General features: G+C 48.3%; 1 protein-coding gene across 1 annotated transcript; it reads left to right on the top strand.

The window, feature by feature from the left end:
* The first annotated feature begins 18,034 nt into the window (after positions 1–18,034).
* Positions 18,035–19,201, top strand: LOC144108240 (uncharacterized). Its single transcript, XM_077641518.1, has one exon. It carries the CDS (start codon positions 18,035–18,037, stop codon positions 19,199–19,201), a length of 1,167 nt encoding a protein of 388 aa, XP_077497644.1.
* Positions 19,202–20,686: the final 1,485 nt, after the last annotated feature.

The raw sequence follows: 20,686 nt of genomic DNA, 5'->3' as shown, positions 1-20,686 counted from the left end.
TAAATAGGACCCCCCACGCTCTCACGACGCCCTAGGTACAGAGATATCCTGAGGAATATTTCAACGTTTAGTGAAAAGGTTGTTAAAGATTTAAAAAATTCAGGTGAGGGATGAATGCGAAATGGCGCAATACTAACTAATGATTGGCTGCATCCAGGTCAATGCATGCCGCTTCGAGGTGTCTTCATAGCAAAGTTATTTTGGCTCAAAAGAGAGCTTTCTGACTACTAGTGAGAGAAGGCTGTGAGTTTCGGAATTGAAGAAATTGAGCGCATTCACAGTTAAGAAAGGCACTGTGTGTCCACGATGCCCCTTGTATGCTGCTGATGCACCCTCTTGAGTTCTGCACATGATGCGGACCGCACCCTTCGCACCCCACTTACGACGCCATTGCTGGCCACTGCTGCAGGAGCCGAGTTTCTATCGTTGTGCGCAAGGGTGCAAATACAAAAATCTGTGCTCCCAAAGTCCTCGTCCGCTTTTAAGTTTACATTTATTCAAATCCACTGCAAAATGTCATTAGTAAACAACTTTTGAAGAAGTGAAGGAAGCAGACAGCAGTCTTCAGAGAAAATTCAATTTTTGCGAGAGCGATAAGTTGATGATGATGATGATGGATTTTTATGGCGGAAGGGCATCTATGGCCAAAGAGCGTCATGGCACAAGGTATTTCTCGATTACTCAAGGCAGGGTCAAAGACCCATTTCCCAAGCATTGTACCCCTGATAAGCCGAGCGCCAGGCCAGGGGCAAGCTTGTACCCATTGTATCATCGGTGGGTGCCCGGTGGAACTGGAAGAGCAATAAATTCCGTTGCGACGGAAGAAATTCCCCTGCGCCTTGTGAAAAAAAAAATGATTTAGCTTCGGTTAAACCTGGAGTGACGCGATAGCTACAGCTGGCCGAGTGGAACTTCGTCACGTGACCAACAACGCGACGAACCACGTGATCAGCTACGGCGCCGCGCCGCCAGCAGCTGCTCCGCACCACGTCACCAGCCACGCTTAAGGCTCGAAACGCTACCGTAATGTAGCTCTCGCTACAAAATCCCCGCAAGTGGAGAGGGTGCCTATATATGAGCACTGCCTTTTCGTATCGTGTGGCACAATGGCCGTACAGTAACAGTCGCATGGAGGCGGTATGCAATATCGCACTGTCACACGCAATGATAACTAAGTGTTTCCCTAAGTTTTTCTACTGCAATGCGAGGAACATTCATATTTGAGCTAAGATGTCATTCATTACAGGAACTAACGACTAGCCGTTCATTTACCTTGTTTCAGAAAGGGCTTCCAAGCTCCTTTAATGCTGAACGTAAGCTCAATTAGCAACAGTTGACTTTTGAACTTCGTAAATTTTCTAGGTGGCATTAGTTTTTATTTGCACTTTCCTTTTGGAACTTTTCGGACTCTACTGTTCAACACGCATCACCGTCTACCCTCTGGTTTGCTCTGTAGCCTGCTGTGGCAATTGGCGGTGCGGGCAGGTTCTTTTATTTTAAATTGTTTTTTCTGCCCACTCTAATACAATATGCACCATCCGTGGTTGCTCGGTAGTACAAGTAGAATGAATCCAATCCTGACCGCTCTAGCCACAAGAGGCGAGACTCAGAAATGACCATGCGCCGTGCTGTGTCATTGCGCGTTAAAGAACCCCAGGTGGGCTAAATTATTCTGGAGCCATCCACTGTGGCGACCATTATTATTAGCCCACGTACAACTGGGGGACGTTAAAGGGGCTGTGAAGGGGGCTCTATTAAAGTGGCGGCATGCCTGGGATATTGAAGCACGCAGCTTCACGAAAAGTGTGTGCAAGGATTTTTTAAATGCGCTTTGTAGAAGCTGAGTTATCTGTAGTTAAAATTTGAATTTCAGCGTCTTCGCGTCTTTCCCTCTCCTCTCGTCACTTTTTGCACGCTGGAAGGTAGGCGCTCCTTCGCCGACCCCCCTCTGGGAGCGGAGCTTCCCGACCCGCCGGAGCTAAGCGGCTTATTGACCGTGGCCACGGTAGCTGCCTGACATCTGAAAGAATCTAACCAATGACCACCTCTCACTTTGTCTACGCAGATGCGGGGTTCGGAGGAGGGTGCGAGCATGAAAAGGTCGCCGGGAAGGGCTCGTCAACTTTGACGCGTGATTGTGGGTCGTCTGCTGCGTGTAAAAGAGTATTATTTGGCTCTGATTTTCATGGCAACACAGCGCAGTGATTAAGTGAGTTAATGTGATCTCCTCGGAAGGCGTTTCAGAGCCCCTTTAAACCTAACAAACCGCATGCCACGCTTTAGGGTACTGTAGTGAAATCCCGGCACTTCAACTCATGGTTTGGCAATGCCAGTTCGTTCCGGACGTCTCAACAATAGTTAATGTCACAACAATAGTTAATGGGAGGGTGGCCTGATCGCCGTCCGAGCAGCCAATGTCTGTCAGAGCGCGCTGAGTCTTCGTCAGCCTCCTATGATGCCTCGGAAAAACGGGGCGCAAAGTTTAGTTGTTCTTTTAGTAATAAAAGCGTTTTGACTACTACCAGCTACTAAGATCTTTGAACGCATCTTTGAGAGTTCGTCTTGTGCCTTGAATGCTTGGATGCCGGATATAATGTTCGTTTGTTGAGTCTTTATGGCGCGTAAACAACTAAGGCCATCACACGTCAAACATCATTTGTCCCGAAAAAAAAAACGAATCAATTCCAATGCAATTTATCATTAAACAGCTATCCTCCAGGCTGGGACGGAAAGATACGACTTTATTGAAACATTTCCTCGCAGGGAACTGATTACCACTGCATTCGTTGTCCGGGCGGAATTGAAAGAGATATAATTCACAATAAAGAGTAGCATACAATGCAACGGTGAGTGAAATCTTCTGTGGGAATCGGTTCTGTGGGGATGAACGGTGATTTCGAGTGTATAATCGGTTCATCGCGCATACAAAGCGAAGTAAAGACAGCTATAGTGACAGTTCAAAACAGAAGGGTCGCCTTTTACTTGCAAAGCCCATTTACCCTCTGTTTCATAACGCGTCGTATGTCGGCGCTGATAGCTTCTCCAAGAGTCTAGTTACGACGCTCAGGCTACCGCTCAGCGCTGCAGAATTATAGCGAGAAATATACGGAACACAACGGACAAGAATTACGCGTCACTTTTGGAACGGCGTCAGCCGCTTTGGCGCAGAAAGATAACAGGTCTGACCTAGCAGCTTAGCATTCGTTCATAACGGTGATGTGGCGACCGCTAGTAAAGGCTATCATTCATAGCGCCTTCGGCTGTCGGTATGGTGCATTGCAGATTAATCAACCCCGCAGCTGATAACAGTGTCGCAGTCGGCTCATCGTTCTCATTTCGCTCGGAGCACTTCGCTGGTGCACTGCTGCGTTTCTTTTGTCGTCTACAGTCCGGTACAACTTTAGAAGACAGGAGAGGGCCCCGCACTGATGACCGAAGCGCAGCAGCCAATTTCCTTCGCGACTAAAGAAATAATTTCGCTCAAAAAATTTGACTGATCCTAAAACGCGTATTTTTCAGTATAAATAAGATTTGTGTATCTTGATAAGTGGTTTGGTAAAACTGTAATGATGGAAATGCTACAGCACATGCCGGATGGCGAGATAAAAATAACTCCGTGCGTTCTACAACGCTGTGCGTCGTCTCCTACGGAGCAAGATCGACGGCAGCGAACGACACTCGAACGACGCCCTGCTAGACGCTCGGCTATCTTATGATACCTCTGCGAACGACCGATCGTTTGCGCGCTGAGCTAGCAGCAACGAATCTTTGCGTTGGAGGTTGCTTTCGCAAATCTTTTCGGTTGAGGAACTCGTCGGTTGGTTTCATCCGCGCACGCTTTTCTCATTTATCCTGATAATGGTTTTTCTCCATCACATCGCCACGTCCGACGAGAAACTCAGGGGCAAAATACAAAAACACACCCGCCGCTCACAGTAGGCATCAGACTTTGGCAAACTCTCTTTGTCGTAACTTCACTTAGGAGCAAAACAAAACACCATGGGCGGTTTTACGGATCGCTCTCAATGGAAACTGTCTCAAAAGGTCTCTCATTTGCCCTCTCCTATTGGTAGGCCGTGGGCGGCGGCCATTTTAATTTTTTGCGTCCCTGACTGACGTCGTAAACGACCCAGAAGTGTTGACGTTGGCCACTTAATTATACGGGCAGATTGGGACGATTTTTTGAGACTGGAAATGTAGTCTCAAAGCGTTTGAGACAGAAAATGGCGGCTGTTTACTTCACCATACGCAGCTGGCCGCGCGAGCAGCGGCGTAGGAGGGTGCACGAAGACGGTTTTGACATGCCAGACGAGCTGTTTCAAGGCCCATTTCGACTCAGGAAGGAGACTGCACAGTGGCTGTGCGACCAACTCGCAGATGAACTGGGAGGTGCGCGGGCGAGTGCGCTGTCAGTGCAGCGACAGGTGTTGTGCGCGCTGCACTTCTTCGGCACCCGCGGATTTCAAGGCGCCGTGGGCAACGAGGGCAACGTTGCTATAGCCCAGCCCACTGTCAGCAAGTGTGTGCGGCGGGTGTCAGCAGCTATTGTCAGAGTGGGGTTGCGGGACGGTTGGATTCAGTTCCCGGCGAGCCCGGAAGAGAAGGCGGCGACGGAGGGCTCCCTTCGGCACGGCAGCATCCCCGGCGTCGTTGGGTGTGTGGATGGCACCCTTATCGCCTTCAAGGCGCCACGGGGTGATGCTGCACACAAGGCCGCCTTTTTTAGTCGTAAGGGCTACTACGCCCTCAACACAATAGTAGTGAGTAGGCTTCGCTCTCCGTTTTTGACTGCATGTTCGGCTGCAAGCTCCGGCCTTGACGGCGGAAGTTCACAACTAAGCCTGTGGTTTGGTTTCTCTCAGGTGTGCGACTCCAACCTGAAGATTATTGCTGTTGACCCCCGCTCCCGGGATCTAACCACGACGCCTTTTCGTGACGTTATTCGTGGCTGCGCCTGGAGATAGAGCAAGGACTGCTGGAAGATGGCGAGATTCTTCTGGGTAAGCAATAAGAAACCCGCACCTCGGTTACAAATTCCGTGGTGACACAAAAATGAAAACCGATTTTATAAGTGCCCCTGTTTTCATAAAATAGTCTGTTGAAAGTTCTGCGCTTTGTGTGCGCGTCTTTGTGCCTCTTGTTCTCACGTCGTCTTCGCGCATTTTTTTGGACATTGGTATGAATCTGCTGCCATTGCATCAAGAGTGTTGAGATTGAGAACGACAAAGGCCACGTTTAATTGCGCATTATTTCTGTTACGCAGGGGACAGTGGCTACCCTTTGGAGCCCTGGCTTTTAACACCTGTGCCAGGGCATCACAGTTTGGCCTCTCCAGAGGGGTTGTACATACAACGCAGCACACAGCTCCATGCAATCTGTCGTGGGGTGCGCCATAGGCGTGTGGAAGAGCCGCTTCCGGTGCCTGCAAAAGTATCCGTCGCTCCAATACGAGCCGGAGCGAGCGGCCTTCATAATTGGAGCATGTGCTGTGCTGCACAACCTCTGTTTGGATGACCTCTTGCCAGAAGAAGACGACGTGGATGCCACTGACCCGGACGACAACGAGCCACCTCTAGCTGCAGTCCACACGCAAGGCGCCGCAAACCGCATTACCTACCTGCGGGGCAGAGCCGAGCGCAACGGTATTGTTGAGTTCTTTCGGAGAACCTCCTCCAGAGGCTGACATACCTGCGCACGGTGCGTCGTCAGTTGCGGCGGCAACTCCAGCGTCGCCAGCACTACGCCCATCGACACCACCTCGCAGGGTAGCTGGCCAAGGTGTTCATTTGTGCAACACAGCAGCCACGGTTACTGTTGGCAGCGTCATACCCTCGTTTCAGAGTACACCTGTGTATGAGCAACTTTGCATTGTGGCTGTGCCCTTAGCCGCTGCCCGCCAAGTGCCGACTTTTATTTTTTTGTTTCCGGTGCGTGCCTGCAACCTGCCGGCGGCAAAGAAGCAAGTGCGCACACCAGCTGCCACCCACTGACACTGTGCTGTCCAGTACACCTCCCAGCTCACTGGTGAGCTCGTCACACATTCACTGTGCAGTCTCCTTCCTGATTTGAAAGTGCCATCGGAACAGCTCGTCCGGCAAGTCAAAACCGTCTTTGTGCACCCTCCTACGCTGTTGCTGTTGTCAAAGCACCTTCCTCTCTTTCTCCTGTGTGTGTGTGTGTGTGTGTGTGTGTGTGTGTGTGTGTGTGTGTGTGTGTGTGTGTGTGTGTGTGTGTGTGTGTGTGTGTGTGTGTGTGTGTGTGTGTGTGTGTGTGTGTGTGTGTGTGTGTGTGTGTGTGTGTGTGTGTGTGTGTGTGTGTGTGTGTGTGTGTGTGTGTGTGTGTGTGTGTGTGTGTGTGTGTGTGTGTGTGTGTGCGTGCGTGTGTGTGTGCGTGCGTGCGTGCGTGCGTGCGTGCGTGCGTGCGTGCGTGCGTGCGTGCGTGCGTGCGTGCGTGCGTGCGTGCGTGTGTGTGTGTGTGTGTGTGTGTGTGTGTGTGTGTGTGTGTGTGTGTGCGCGCGCGCGTCTGCGCGCACTTAAGTGGGTAAATAAAAAGTGTACTGTTAAAACAAGGCACCGAATGTTTGTGATGCTTACTGAAATGAGGAAGTCCCACTGAAGGAGTTTTTTTTTTGATCGACATGCATTCAAGCGACTAAATGATTTCGATGGACATATTGCAGCGCAAGAGATGTGTACAGGTGCTCTTTGTTGGTATTTCAGTTAAATTTGAAAGGTGTGCATGCGCCTTGTGATTTAGGAATAATTAAAAAACACTCCTCACAGTAGGCCACAACCAAAGAGGACAACACACCTCACCGCGCATCCCATACTATGATGAAATAAGTGGGCAGAAGGGTCATCCAACTCGCCTAGTCTGCCCACTAGCGTCATCGTGTTAGAGGACGCGCGGTGACGTGTATTGTCCTCTTTGGTTGTGTCCTACTGTGAGGAGTGTTTTAAATATTCCTAAATTACAGGGTGCAAGCACACCTTTCAAATTTAACTCAAACGCCAACAAAGAGCACCTGTACACATCTCTTGCACTACAATATGCCCATACAGCTCATTTCAAGGGTTCCTTTCAGCATGTACCTTTATTTTATTTTTTTGAGCACCATTTATCACAAGTGTTTTTATTGGAACAGGCAGGTGAAAAATGCACTGCTTGCAATACCATGAACAATAAATAACATCTTCACAAGTGGTACACAAATTCCAAAGCACAAATATGATAAAAAAAAAACATGACAAGACTAGCGGCCTACGTGTTACCACAACTTTTACGCGTGTTATGCAAACAGAAAATGCACTTCAGTACACGTCTTAAACCAGGGTACACATCTAAAGCAATGCTCAATAAGTGTGTAATACATTTCGCATGACTAGAAACTGTTTATCACCCACAAAATGCATGAATATCAATACGACGACGTGTGATGAAGCTCAGCTCAATGGCAAACCCTAGCAGTTCCTAGAAGCTTGACGCACAACTGAATGCATCATGAATATGGCAAGTTGCGGTGTCAGAATGACTAACATGACAAAATTCTCATTCATCATCATCAGCCTGAATACACCCATTACAGGGCAAATTCGTCTTCCATTGCTCTCTAATTAACCCTTCCCTTTGCCAGCTGCGCCCACAGTGTGCCCGCGAAACTTCTTGATCTCATCCGCCCACCTAACTTTGTTCCGCCCCGCTGCTATGCTTGCCTTCTCTTAGAATCCACTCCGTTGCCTTTAAGGAGCAGCGGTTATCTTGCCTTTCAATTACATGCCCTGGCCAAGGGATATTGGTAAACTGCTATTCATGATCTGAGAGAACCGGCCATATGCGCTACACCCCATTCTTATCCTTCTAGCTATTTCCCTCTCACGATCCGGATCAGCTGTCACTGCCAGTTGTGAACCGCCGATTCTTTGCTAGACTGTTGAACATCACTTTGGCTTGCTACATGTTAATTTTTAGACCCACCGTTCTGCTCTGCCTGTCTAACTCGTTCATCACCTGAGTGACGCAGCAAGGCAATGTCATCAGCGAATCGCAGGTCACTGAGGAATTCTCCGTTAGCTCTTATATCCCCAACTGTTCCCAATTCAGACCTTGGAGTACCTCGGTATACATGCAGTGAATAGCATAAGGCATGCTAAGCCCCATCGTGGCACCTCAGTGTTCGAAGTATTCTGCTACTGATCTGGAGCAGGTTAACTGTCAGCCATGGCGGTCACATTGCAATGGACAAACACTGAGCGTGTGCTGCGCAATGTGGAGACACGTTCAAGAACCCCGTGGTGTAAATTAATCCGGAGCCCTCTAGAACAGTGTCCCTACAAGCACGTGTGTCATATCGGGTCGTTAAAGCACACAATTAAGTGAATGTGCGAAGGAGGAAAATTAATGAACATATGAAAAACCAAACACTAACTAGATATTGCATACCCTGTGTGTCTTGCAGAAGATAAAAAGGTAACATCTAAAAACGAAATCAAAGTAAATAGTACATATCACACACCTTGTGCGTCTTGCAAAAGGTTGCAAGGTAACATCACAAAAAATTGGCACACACACTTCAGACTGGTTATGTGCGGGAATGCGAAAGTACATGCGTATGACACCACTTGGAACGCTGTACGGGAAATGGTTTGTCGCAAGTTTGACACGAATGTAGCAGGGAAAAGTGGCGTCATATTGAGCTCAGCCAGTGGGGGATGTATAAAGCGAATGTCATGTATATGACCATCTGGAAAGGCGGTCCTCAGCTTACTGTGTGCGTCATGCGACCACTTGATGACAGCGTATGACTGGGATGACATGACTGGGATTTTGTATGCCATCTGTGAGTGCGCATACATGCCGTCAAGTTTTTTCGTAATGGGACTAGCAACGCTTCCACATTGAAACACGAAACTAAAGTGGACAACGAATATTGCACAACCTGTACACTTCACAGAAGTTAAAAAGTACAAAAGAAAAAAAACATTCATACATGGGCCTCCTGCAGCTAGCAAAAAAAAAACAAATTTATACACATCCTGCACCTTGCAGGAGACAAACAAAAGCAGTCATATGTACACTTTCTGCATCCTGCAGAAAACAGGAAAGAAGAAATGCATGACTGTCCTGCACCTCCCAGAGAAAAAGAAATGTGCAAGCACTTCCTGCACCTTGCAGAAGGAAAACGACTAAACGCATAACATATGCGCCTGGCAGGGAATTAAAAAAATATTCTGCACATTGCAGAAGGATATGTAATAAATGCATAATGTTTGCACCTGGCAGGGAATTAAATAAATATTCTGCACCTTGGAGAAGGAAAACAAATAAATGCATAACGTCTACACCTGGTGGGGAATTTAAAAAATATTCTGCACCTTGCAGAAGGAGAAAAAAAGGTAAAAAACAGGTTAAAATGAAAAAAATGCCCAACCGAATAAGTTGCTGCGGTGGCTGTACCTGGTTCTGCAGGATAAGCATAATCAAAGCCATCGCAAGCACCACTTGTTCGGTGAGGCGCACCGAATTGACGCTTGCTGCCTCTGCTGCCCGCGCCATCGCCGCCCCAGTTTCTCTCACGGCATCAGTGAGACCCATCATTGCCGCCGTGAGGCTGCGGACTTCTCCTGCTGTCTCGCTGTGGTGCTGCACATAAAAGGAGCTTCATTTGCACATTTAACGGACATGGAGGGCTCATTTCACAATAAACATGACCTACTCAAATATGGACTATTTCCCTCAACAAGCTGTTATGTAGAGGTCAGTAAGAGGTTTCGAACTGTGAATGTAGATATAACATGCTGCATGCAGCTGCTTCTCCTTCACTAAATGTGGTGGGTGCTGTCCGCACACACCTCCAGGAGGTGTGTGTGAAAGACAACATTTAGAGCTTCCAGCAGGTCATTGGGCCGCAGGGTCTCCACCAGCAGCTGGCGCACCTCCTCCGCCCGCGTGCTCCTGTGCTGCTGAGTGGGACGGCCCGGCACCACCGCTGGCTGCTCCTGTGTAGCTGGCAAAAGGAGAAAGTTACTGAATGTACACTTGTCATATAATGGAGCACGATGTGCAAAAACCTGACTGTTTGGTGCAATATCTCAGAGGGCTGTTGACATGCATACCGGGGAGCAGTACATAAAAGCATTCATAATCAGCGGCATGACAAAAACAACATTGTTTCAATGTGCACATTTGTGTAACAATCGCAGACCACAGTCTCTGTTGTAAGAGGAAAAAAGCTTGCACAAGGTACCAGTAATGCATATGAAAGACACTTCTGTGGGTATTGTAAAGTGATACTGATAGTCCGTTCCTGCAAATGGTATTAATGTTAGGTAGCTTGTGATATGGATAATGTGGAGCCTGATATTGAAACATCAACTCAAAGGCTGTATCACAAGCCAGGTCCTCCTCCTCCAGCTCCTCCTGCGTCTCCTCTTCATCCAGGGGGTGCCATCTGTGTGAATTTATTCCACAAGACACCACTGCTTAGCGGACAGTTTCAGCAGACCATGTACTGGCGCAAAATGCACGGTTAATAGATACTGAGACACAAGAAGAAAAACAGCAGTATCAAAAGAGGAAGATAATACAAGGTATATAACTCGAGGTTGCATTAGTTACCTCAGCATTCGCATCCATTCCTAGCTAAAAGAAAAAACCACAGTGAGGTCAACAATGCACACAAGTTGTCAGATGTACATATCAAATGACTAAAAATTCACTTACCAGATGGAGAACGCGCCTCTGCCTGCTGCAGACCGCTCGTTCCTGGTACGTTCCCCATGGATACACGGGGCTGGCTCTGCAAGAGGCACAGCGCCCAACGTTCATGCACGAGTATCTCGAAGTTCATTCTGTCTGTGCATTGCTCACAGTACATGTCCCCTAGGTTGACATTCATTATCCTTCATTAGCCTCCAATATCATTCCCCCTTCATTACTAGTAATGTCACCGTGGCTTACCACATACCTGGCTGGATGGAGAGAAAATTGGAGCTGCGACACCTTGCACGAGGCCTGGCGACCGCAGCTTACACACACGGCCTGGCAGCCCCGGCAGCTTGTCGCCTCCAGTGCCTCTGCGACAGGATGCGGAGAGGTATATTCAAGGGCCATTCGACAGACCGTTGTTGACACGCTCACCTTCCCGCTGCCAAAAACGGCGTCTCCCCCCTCTTGCACCGGGTGAACCACACCTGCCGCGTGTGGCGCCAGAGGGGCACAGTTTTGACAACTGGGCCCACGGCGTTGAGCAGGTTGGCAAGTTCCTGCCACAGCTGGCGCCGGCGAGCCGCCTTGTGGACCCTGGAAAGGGGTGAGGCAGCGTGAGGGAGCGCCGGGTGCTGCTCCATAAACTCTACCATGAGTTGGTACTGCGCCTTGGAGACGCGTGCTCGACTTCAGAGATGCCATTTCGAATGATAAGGGTCTATCATGCCAATTCCACCAGCGATTTTTTGTATCGGTCAGGGAATGAAATGGGGAATAATGGGGAATCTACAGCTTGGCTTCACACGGACGTGCGCTATAACTCGGGTTCACACAGCGTAGCATAGACGTGCGCTCTATTGCAACAACTTATACAAGGTTACGAAGCAGCGAGGACGAGCAAGACGGTTGGTAGTGTGAGCTTAATCGTTTTTCTCGTCCTTGGTCGTTCTTTACTTACACACCCACACACAATGAACAGACGATCATGCGGCCATACAACCTTATTTTGCCCCACCCATATTTCACACTTCCCGGTCGTCTTGCAAACAAAAAACAGAACCACACATCCCACACGTCAACCTAAGAGCATCTTTGGGCCATTGTTCTCGTCGATAATAAGCAAAAACACACTTACCACAGTATGTTGTCCTCGTCGATTTTCGAGCCCAGCACTCCTTGTAAGTTGATCTCCGCAGGCCCGTAGCATTCACTGCCTTCAAACAGATTTTTCTGTGCACTTAAGATATGCGCAAAGTCCATTGATTTTAGACGACACGCAAAAAAAAAAACAGGAACCAGCCATAGAATCAGCTGTTTCTTTGCAGGTCGCCATGTTCACGATGGATGGATGGATGGAAGGTAGGACCGTCCCCTTTGAATCAGGGCAGTGGTAGTTGCCACCATGCTGTTTTTTTCCTTTATTTTTGTTTAACTCTGCTGTAAGTTGGTAACAAAATTCGATATTTCCTTTAAAATACGTCTTCCTACACTTTAAAACTTATGTCACATCTCTGCTTTTGCGCCACCAATCCTCCTATCGCTTTTTGGTAATTTCCACCGCAGATTTATTCACATGACTATTGTTACCTCTTAACACTAAGGCCTCAGGAAGAATGACTATGCCTCCATCGACATCGGGATGAATACCATCACATTTTAGAATGAGGTGTTGTATTGTTTCTACCAATTTACCACACACAGCACATGTGTCATCTTCTTCGTTAAACTTCTTTTTGTAGCTGCGCGTTGTAAGACACCCTGACCTAGCTTCAAAGAGGAGGGCACTGCCTCTTGAGTTATCATAAAACGTTTCCTTCCTGACCAGCCTTTTCCAGCATCAATATAGTTCTACACTATGCTTTTTTTTCGCTGCCTCTATTCAATTTATACCTTCGACGTTTTCAACCTGTCGTTTAAAGTTCTTTCTTTCTCCTTCCTTGTCTCTGGCAAACTTACTGGCCAGCTTTCTAGTTCGTTTCCGCCACTGTGTGTCAATGCTCTTTCTGTACAGGTATTTAAATACCTTAGCTGCCCACCTGTTATCGTCCAGTTTCCTCAGGCGTTCTTCGTATAGTACATTACTCTGAACTTCCCGTGCTTCGAACGTTGTCCAGCCCTTATCGCCCTGTACTGCCTCGTTTGTGGTTTTCCCGTGGACACCTAGTGCTAATCTTCCAACAGTTCTCTGATTTTCTTCTAATCGCGACTTAGCTTAAGCCCTTAAGCATAAAACCGCATTCCCGAAAGTAAGCCCCGACACCATTATTCCTTTCCAAATACCTCTGAGGATTTCATACATGTCGTACCCCCCCCCCCCCCAAATGCCCTATGTTTTATAATCCCGGCATCTCCTCGCCCTTTTGCTATGAGAGACTGTTCGTGCTTTTTCGTGTACATATGCCCTTTGTTTACCCATACCCCGAGATATTTGTATTCGGCCACTCGGGGTATTTCATGGCCTTGTATTGTAAGCTCCTGATCAGTTGTACCGTTGAAAACCATCACACCTGACTTAGTGGCGCTAAAACTGAAGCCTAGACTGTCCCCTTCGTCTCCACAGCAGTTCACCAATGTTTTCAAATCTTCCTGGCTATCTGCTAACAGTGCAATATCGTTCGCATACATTAAACCCGGTAGTCGTTGCTCAACAACCTTTGCACGTAATGTGTAGGACAGATCATAACCTAGATTGCTTCCTTGTAGCCTTCTTTCCATACTTATCATATAGAGCATAAACAGAAGCGGTGATAGAGGACAACCTTGCCTTAATCCTTTGTTTACCTGGGCAGTTGCTGTACTCTTAATTCCTTCCCATCTTATTTCAACTTCATTTTGTCGATATTTTTCCTGTAGAAAATTAATTACCTCATGACCGACACCTTCATCTTTTAATATGTCCCACAGGAGTTACCCGTTCACGTTGTCGTATGCACCGCTTATGTCCAGGAAGGCTAAATACAGAGGTCTGTTTTCCGCCTTAGCTATTTCTATGCCCTGGGTAAGCAAGAACAGGCAATCATCTAAGCGCCTACCACTTCTGAACCCGTTCTGAAGTTCTCCAAGTATTCTGTTACTTTCTACCCATGACTGCATTTTTATTTTCACCGCCTGCATCGCCAGCCAATATGTAACTGATGTTATCGCAATCGGTCGGAAGGATTTTATGTTCGTGTTATTGCCTTTCCCTTTATAAATCAAATTCATTTTACTCTGTTTCCAGATGTGCGGAATCCGCTGATTTGTTATGACTGCCTCCAAAACTTTTATCAGCGTTTCCTTGCCTCTTGGGCAAAGTTCATTAATTAGCTTGATTCGAACGTCGTCGATCCCTGCGGACGTACATCTTGGAATATTTGCTTCCACCTTTTTCCAGTTAAGATTCGTCAGTTCCAGGCTGTTTTCTATTGTGCTGTCCTGTGTTGCTCCCTCAATCATTTGGGGTGATTACTCTATCGTCTTTCTTAAATGACTCAGCTATATCTGATGAAATATAGTTCACAGCGTCATCTCCCTCTAAACATTTTCCCTCGGACGTGAATCTGTTCCTGCTTTCTGTGATTCGCTTTGCCCAGCCAGCTTATATGGCTCCAGAATTTTCTTGGCTCCCCCTTTAGTTGCATCGCGAACTTCAGCCAGCCAGCGATCAGAGGACTGCTTTATTTTATCCTGGAAAAAACCTGCACTTGCTGTTTCTTTTGTCGATAAGATACCCATTTTCGGCCTATTTCCCCTTCAGATACCTGCGCCCTCTTTGCTTCTCTGTGTTGCCCGTGATGCCAACCTTTGTTGTTCGGTGGACTTTTTAATTTCCTTATTCCACCAACTTCGTGGCTTCCTCTTTCCTCTCCAGCAATTTAATCCTTTTACTTGTTTTATTTTTGTACTAATGAGTAGTTCTAACTTATTATAATCCCATTTTTTTCATGGGATGTGTCTCTATTGCTTCCTCTATGCAGGCCGCTATTTGCGCTATTTGTTCGTCATTTAATCTTGCGTACTCTTTTTGACTCCCCTTCATTTCTCTTTTGAGCAGGGCTCCAAACTGCAGACTAATACGCTTATGATCACTACCGAGGCTGTACTTTCCCTCTTCGTCTATTTCCATTATTGCGAGCTTGCTATACATCCCCTGCGAGATGAAGCAGTAGTCACTGGTCGTTTGCCTGTTACGGGATTCCCACGTGATTTGTCACTCACACTTAGTTTCTCTATTTACAATAACTAGGTTGTGTCGCTCACAGAAGTCTATCATCAATTTCCAGTTACAATCTGTGTATAAATCCAGATCCTCGATGTGGCCATTCATGTCCGCAACGGAATAATATCGGCGCCTTCTAAAAACTGCTGTATATCGTCATTGAGACACTTAACTAGATCCGTGTTCTCTTGCCTGCATTTGTCCCCTGTCCCTGAATAAACTACCCCCAGCCATGTCCTTTCACCGGAAATTGTACCCGATACCCAGATATGTTCTTTGCAAGTTGACTTTAATCTTTGCCAATTTGTTTCTTGATGTATCAGCATACCTACTCCTACTCCCTTCCTCTCCGTTGTTCTGTTGCTCCCTTCCCAGACGTAGCCATCAATAAATGGTGGGTCTTCTAGATCCCCGAGATGTGTCTCGCATAGCGCGTATACACCTACTTCGTCCTTCAACTGCTGTTCTATCTCTAACCACTTCGCTCTATTTCTACCGCCTTGCATGTTTATCTACCTGATCCTGGTGTTAAATTTATTTTTGTAGTTTTCTTCCTGGACCTCCTAGTGGCCATTTTATTGGCGTCAGCCTCCACTGCTACACTTTCTACTTTGCTTCTACCTACCCTTATGCCCTGAGCCGCAGTCGACCCCCCAAAAAAGCTACTGCCCGGCCTGCAAGGCGCCACCCGATCTCGGGTCCTAATCTTCCATTAAAGTGGATGCCATCTCGTGTAAAGCCTCCGCCAAAGCCTGCTCTATGCACTTCCCTGTTTATGTCTGCCACTTAAAAGCCTTTCTCCTGGCTTAACTTCCTTATCTCCTGAATAACAGCCACAACGTTTTTGGCAATTTCTCCGTTCCGTCCTTCCACTTCCGGCACTGTGCAAACCACGATCTGGACTTGCTGTGTTATCGTTCTTAAATCGTCAACTCCCTCCGCTAATCTTTCCACTACATTTGCGGCTTCACCATTCAAGACATCATTTAGCCGGACCGCTATCACTACCAAATTGCGCTCCGCAAGATTCTTAGAAGTTCGTTTTTTGTCTCTCTCAGTACTGCGTCCATTTTCTTGCCCGGGAATGCCCCGACTGCTACCCGCTTATCACCCTTTACACGCTCCATTATAGTTCTTTTGCACCTACTCAGATTTGAATCACCACCGATAAGCACTTGGCTATTCCCTTCCTCCATCCTAACTACCGGAATATTATGCCGCCTCTTATCTGTAACTGCGACCTCATACCTGAAAGTTAACTTGTTCCCCTTCTCTCCATCTCCTCCAGACTTCCTAACTGCCACGTGTGCGTATATGTTCCTGTCTGAACCTGCCTGACCTAATTCCTTATCGCTGTCCATGCCAGCGCAGGCCCCATCCACGTGGCTGGCGCTGCAATGTCCGCCAATGTGGCTTCGCTTGGCGGTGTCAGCCATTTTTGCCTCCAACACTCGACTAAGCTCTACTTGAAGTTTCCGCTTCTCTGCCCTCTCTACCTGCAGCTCTTTTTCTAGGGCATCCATACGTAGCACTAGGCTGGTGTTCGCTTCGTCAGCCCCGTCCAGGCGTGCGCTTAATACGCAGCATTTGCACATAAAATCTGCGCCTTCGGCCTCCTCTACCGATTCGAACAGCGTTTCCTTCAAATTCACCGACGCCTCAGACTCCTTTCATTTTACCATCAGTTGCATGACCATCTTAGCAGCATTCTATTATTACTACCACAAAGTGCTATAAAAGAAAAAACCACTTGCAACCACGTGGTCAAATAAAATTCTGCCTACCGCAAAAGCCAATCACCTAGAAAGGAATACTAACTACCTGTCTAAACCAGTTAACTCACAAATAAGCCCCGCAAATCTACAGCTGCCGGCCGGAAAAGGCCCGGCCGTTAGGTCACTGACCTGCTCTTTCGCGAGCCCTTCACCTGACTAGCCTAGATCTAAAGCTAGCCTAAATCTAAGCTCTCAAAATATTGAAGGAAAGAACTCATCGATTTGTCGTAGTCACGGCGCTCTCGCAGTCGTCCGCCCGTCAGGTCCCGGTCACCACGCGTAGTCCGAAGAGCACCGAAACAAGCGTCCGCACCGCACGGCTGTCAACTCGATACCACTGCCAGCGCACCCTCGTGGCGGAAGAAGTTACCCTACAGCAAATTTATTTAAAAAATTGAAAACGCTTCGAATTTTCCTTCGTGTTATTAATTTTACAACATAGTTTATCACGAAAATAAAACATTACTTGTTTTCTTCATTGCGTTTCTGTTTATATTTAGACTAACATGTTCACGCTTTACCGTTGACAGCACACCTTCGCGGCAACAAAAGTGACTGAAGAGCATACTTAATTGCAATACTGAAAAGACTTCTTGTTTAGCTTGATGTTGTTGAGTTTGAAATACAGTTTCTTAGCAAAATAAAACATTACCCGTTTTATTCACTGCGTCTTTACAGCAAAACATTAGTCTACGGTCTCTTGTCGTGCGAATAAATGGTTCAGGGGCGGAGCCCTGCTACTAGCGACCGCAACCTCGCTCTTCATAGGCCGATTCCGCCGTCGGCATTTCGCGGCGTCGTCATTTTGACATGACGATCTCAAAATTGAGACAGTTTTTGAGAGCGATCCGTAATACCGCCTATCGAAAGAACACGCAGGATGTTTGTTTGCAGCGGTGTGTCGTCGCGGGATCCTGTTTCCAGACCAAGCGCAGCGCAGCGTCACCGATGTTCGCTGTAATCTTTTTTCGCCGGCTCACGGCTCAGAACAAACGCACGCGGCGAAAATTGTGCATCGTAAGCTCGCAATAATATTTCCGGCATGACAGACGCCCACATCAATTCAAATTCACTCCGACGAAGGGAGACGCACACAGCTGACGCGACTCGGCCCAGTTCGAAGCAAGGGCGGCCATGTTAGGCATGTTCTCCGTCGGCGGGGTCACCGGCCGTCTGACTCATGACGTCCCCTGAAGTGTGCGCCTATTGGCTGAGGCTCATGTGCATCCGCTTTTGAGGGGCAAATGCCGCTGCCTTCTAAAGTTGTACCCCACTATAGCCGTAGGCAGCTGCCTCAAACTTCTTAGCCGCATTTGCTGCCTCAAGGCTTTACAACACTTGGAACCATTTAAGCGTGATGCCTGGCACAGAATACGTCCTCGTGGGATTCGGCGGTTTCCTGGAGCGCCGACGCGTCGCCTTCGTCGAGCCGCTGCCCAACAACCGGGTCTGCGCCGTGTGCGGTATGGTGGAAAACCGCTCTTTCCTGCTGCCATGCTGCCATGTTGTTTGCGATTCATGCAGAATCCTCATCTCTTGCGAAAGCGGCACGTGCCCTTTGGACAACACAAAGTCCGCTGAGGATGATGACATTCTGATGACATTCGAGAACTCACAATTAGAGCAGCGCCGAGTTCTCTGCATAGCCGGAGGTGAAAAATGCGACTTCACGGGCCCACTGTCGGAGCTGAAGGAACATTTGCTCGAGTGCTACAGCGATGAGGTCAAGTGTTTCAAGTGCCAGCGGCACATGCGTCGCTTTGACCTCTTCGAGCACTTCCGGCAGTGTTCGAGTGAGGCTTTTCAAGGGTCACCTGTGAGCTCAAGTGCTGTCGGAAGTACTGCCGATAAATTGGGAGCAATGAAGACAGACCTGCAAATGATACCAGAGTGCGTGACGAGCAGGAACGTCGACAACAACGTTTTCATGAGCGAAGCGACCTCAATAGTGGAGCGCATTGCATGTATTACGAGCCAGTTGGCCGACGTGGAGGAGCAGGCTAGAGACGAACAAGATGGCTCCGTTATTCCAATTGCAAAGAAAGTGACATACACACCGGGACCATACCGCGCTGCTTCAAAGCTTGGTGCCTTTATCGAGTTCTACCCCTTCGTCGATGCATACGGCGCCTACAACTCCCTGACGGGAGACAAGAAGGAGCACGTGCAATCCCACGGCACCCACATCTCAGCTGGCTATGCCATCGAGCTGCAGTCCCAGTGCCGCAGGCAGGAGGACGGCGAAGTTCTCGTGTCCTTCGCACTGATTCTTCACGAGTCCATCTGGGATGCTTTGTTGGAGTGGCCCTTTGCTAAGAAGGTCACGATAATCCTCACACACCCCGAAGACCTGGAGAAGGACATCAGGATGCTGGTGAGCGCAAACTCTGAGGATATGGTGAGGAGACCTGTCCCTGGAGCTGCTAACAGGGGCTTTCAGACAGAGACAGTGAACTGGAGGGACCTCGAACTGCAGGGATTCATCCTTAACAACTACATCTACGTCAACGTGGAGCTCGAATGATGAGTCCAAGGTATTTGTGCTTCGCCGTTGCCGTGCTGCAAGGAACCGCAGACTTAGTGGCTCAACTTGTAACGCAACGCGTGAGACACAAAAGCGTTTGCTGCAATTCACAGCCGGTACAGCTCCTAGCAACTGTAGCCGAGGCATTAAGGTGACACAAGTCGTAATAGAAAATAAAATTGTATTGCCTGAGATGTTAATTGCTCCAATTCACTTAACCGGATGCATGCGCACGAAGCAAATTACGTTTTGCTTTCTTTTGAGTTGATCGCAGTGCCAGCTCCCCGTTCACTCGAGCCGTTTCAGCGGCTGGGACCATTCTTAAGCTTGATAGCAGGAAGTTGTCTTGCTTGGCGATTATGACCGTGATCTAGAGGCGACGGAAACATCCTGATGGGCACAATTTTGTTCCACTTTTTCTCCCTTTCTTATTCAATAGTTCGAAAGCATTTTTAGCTCTTTTCAATTTGTGCTTCAGTATCGCACCGTCGTCTACTTGCGCAGCGCAGGCGTTGGCAGCGCGCCAAGATAATAAGCGTCGATAACGTCGCGACGTGTCCGTCACTTGACAGGAGCCTCGATGGGGCATGCGCGGCTTGACGCTGGGCTGCCTGGCTGCGCCAGTGTATGCTTAGAGAGCCGGCGAGCACACGTGCGTCGGGTAGGAGGATATAGTAGTTTAAACCAGAACGCCATAAGTCTTGATCCACAAGGCTCACTGGGGATAAGCGCCCACAGCAGACGTCATCGCCAAATGCCAATCGGCTCTTCGAAAATCATCAGCCTGACTACGTCCACTGCAAGAGAAACGCCTCTGCCGTATCCCAAAAATTAACCGCTTCCAGTGCCTTATGCGGCCATCTTATCCCAGCGAACTTCCTAATCTCAACCGACCATCTGCCTTTCTGCCAGCCCCTGCAACGCTTGCCTTCTCTTGAAATTCGCTCCGTTTCTATTAACGCGCATCAGTTATCGTGCCTTCGCATTGTGTGCCCTTAATTCCCATGCAGAGTTATTCTTGATTTTGATACGATGTCATCGACTGGCGTTTTTCTCGTGATCCACACTGCCCTATGGGGAACCTGTGCCGCCAAGGTGGCACTGCAACTGCAGTTGTTCCATTCGGTGACTCAAAACTTTTTGTCAGCCGCTTGGGCCGCTGCAAACGCGAGAACACATTCTGCGCGATTAGATACCCGCGTTTGGCTGACAGCATTCATTGCCTAGCTTCTCTCGGCGTAGCCCAGATAGCTGACGCACGGCACGTGCGCCTTCGACAGAGCGCGGAGGCTCACGCCAATAAGCGCCTGAAGCTGGCGCGGAAAAGTACCAAGAGTACTACCCAAAACTGCTTGCTCTTCTCGCTAGGCAGTGTTATGGCGCTGCAATCGGGACCGCAAACTTCAACGCAAGTTCCCCATAGGCTCCGTACAGTCAAGATGGCTCACGAGCCCCGAGCCACCTTTTGCAGCTTTGACGAAACAA

The sequence above is a fragment of the Amblyomma americanum genome, chromosome 10 (assembly GCF_052857255.1).
Source record: "Amblyomma americanum isolate KBUSLIRL-KWMA chromosome 10, ASM5285725v1, whole genome shotgun sequence".
NCBI classification, from domain to species: domain Eukaryota; kingdom Metazoa; phylum Arthropoda; class Arachnida; order Ixodida; family Ixodidae; genus Amblyomma; species Amblyomma americanum.
The sequence above is the reverse complement of the archived record's forward strand: the minus strand, read 5'-3'. Positions and strand labels throughout refer to the sequence as shown.

Bases quoted from the DNA above. Each gene is read 5' to 3' on its own strand.
- LOC144108240 (XM_077641518.1), top strand. From the start codon at position 18,035: ATGCCTGGCACAGAATACGTCCTCGTGGGATTCGGCGGTTTCCTGGAG.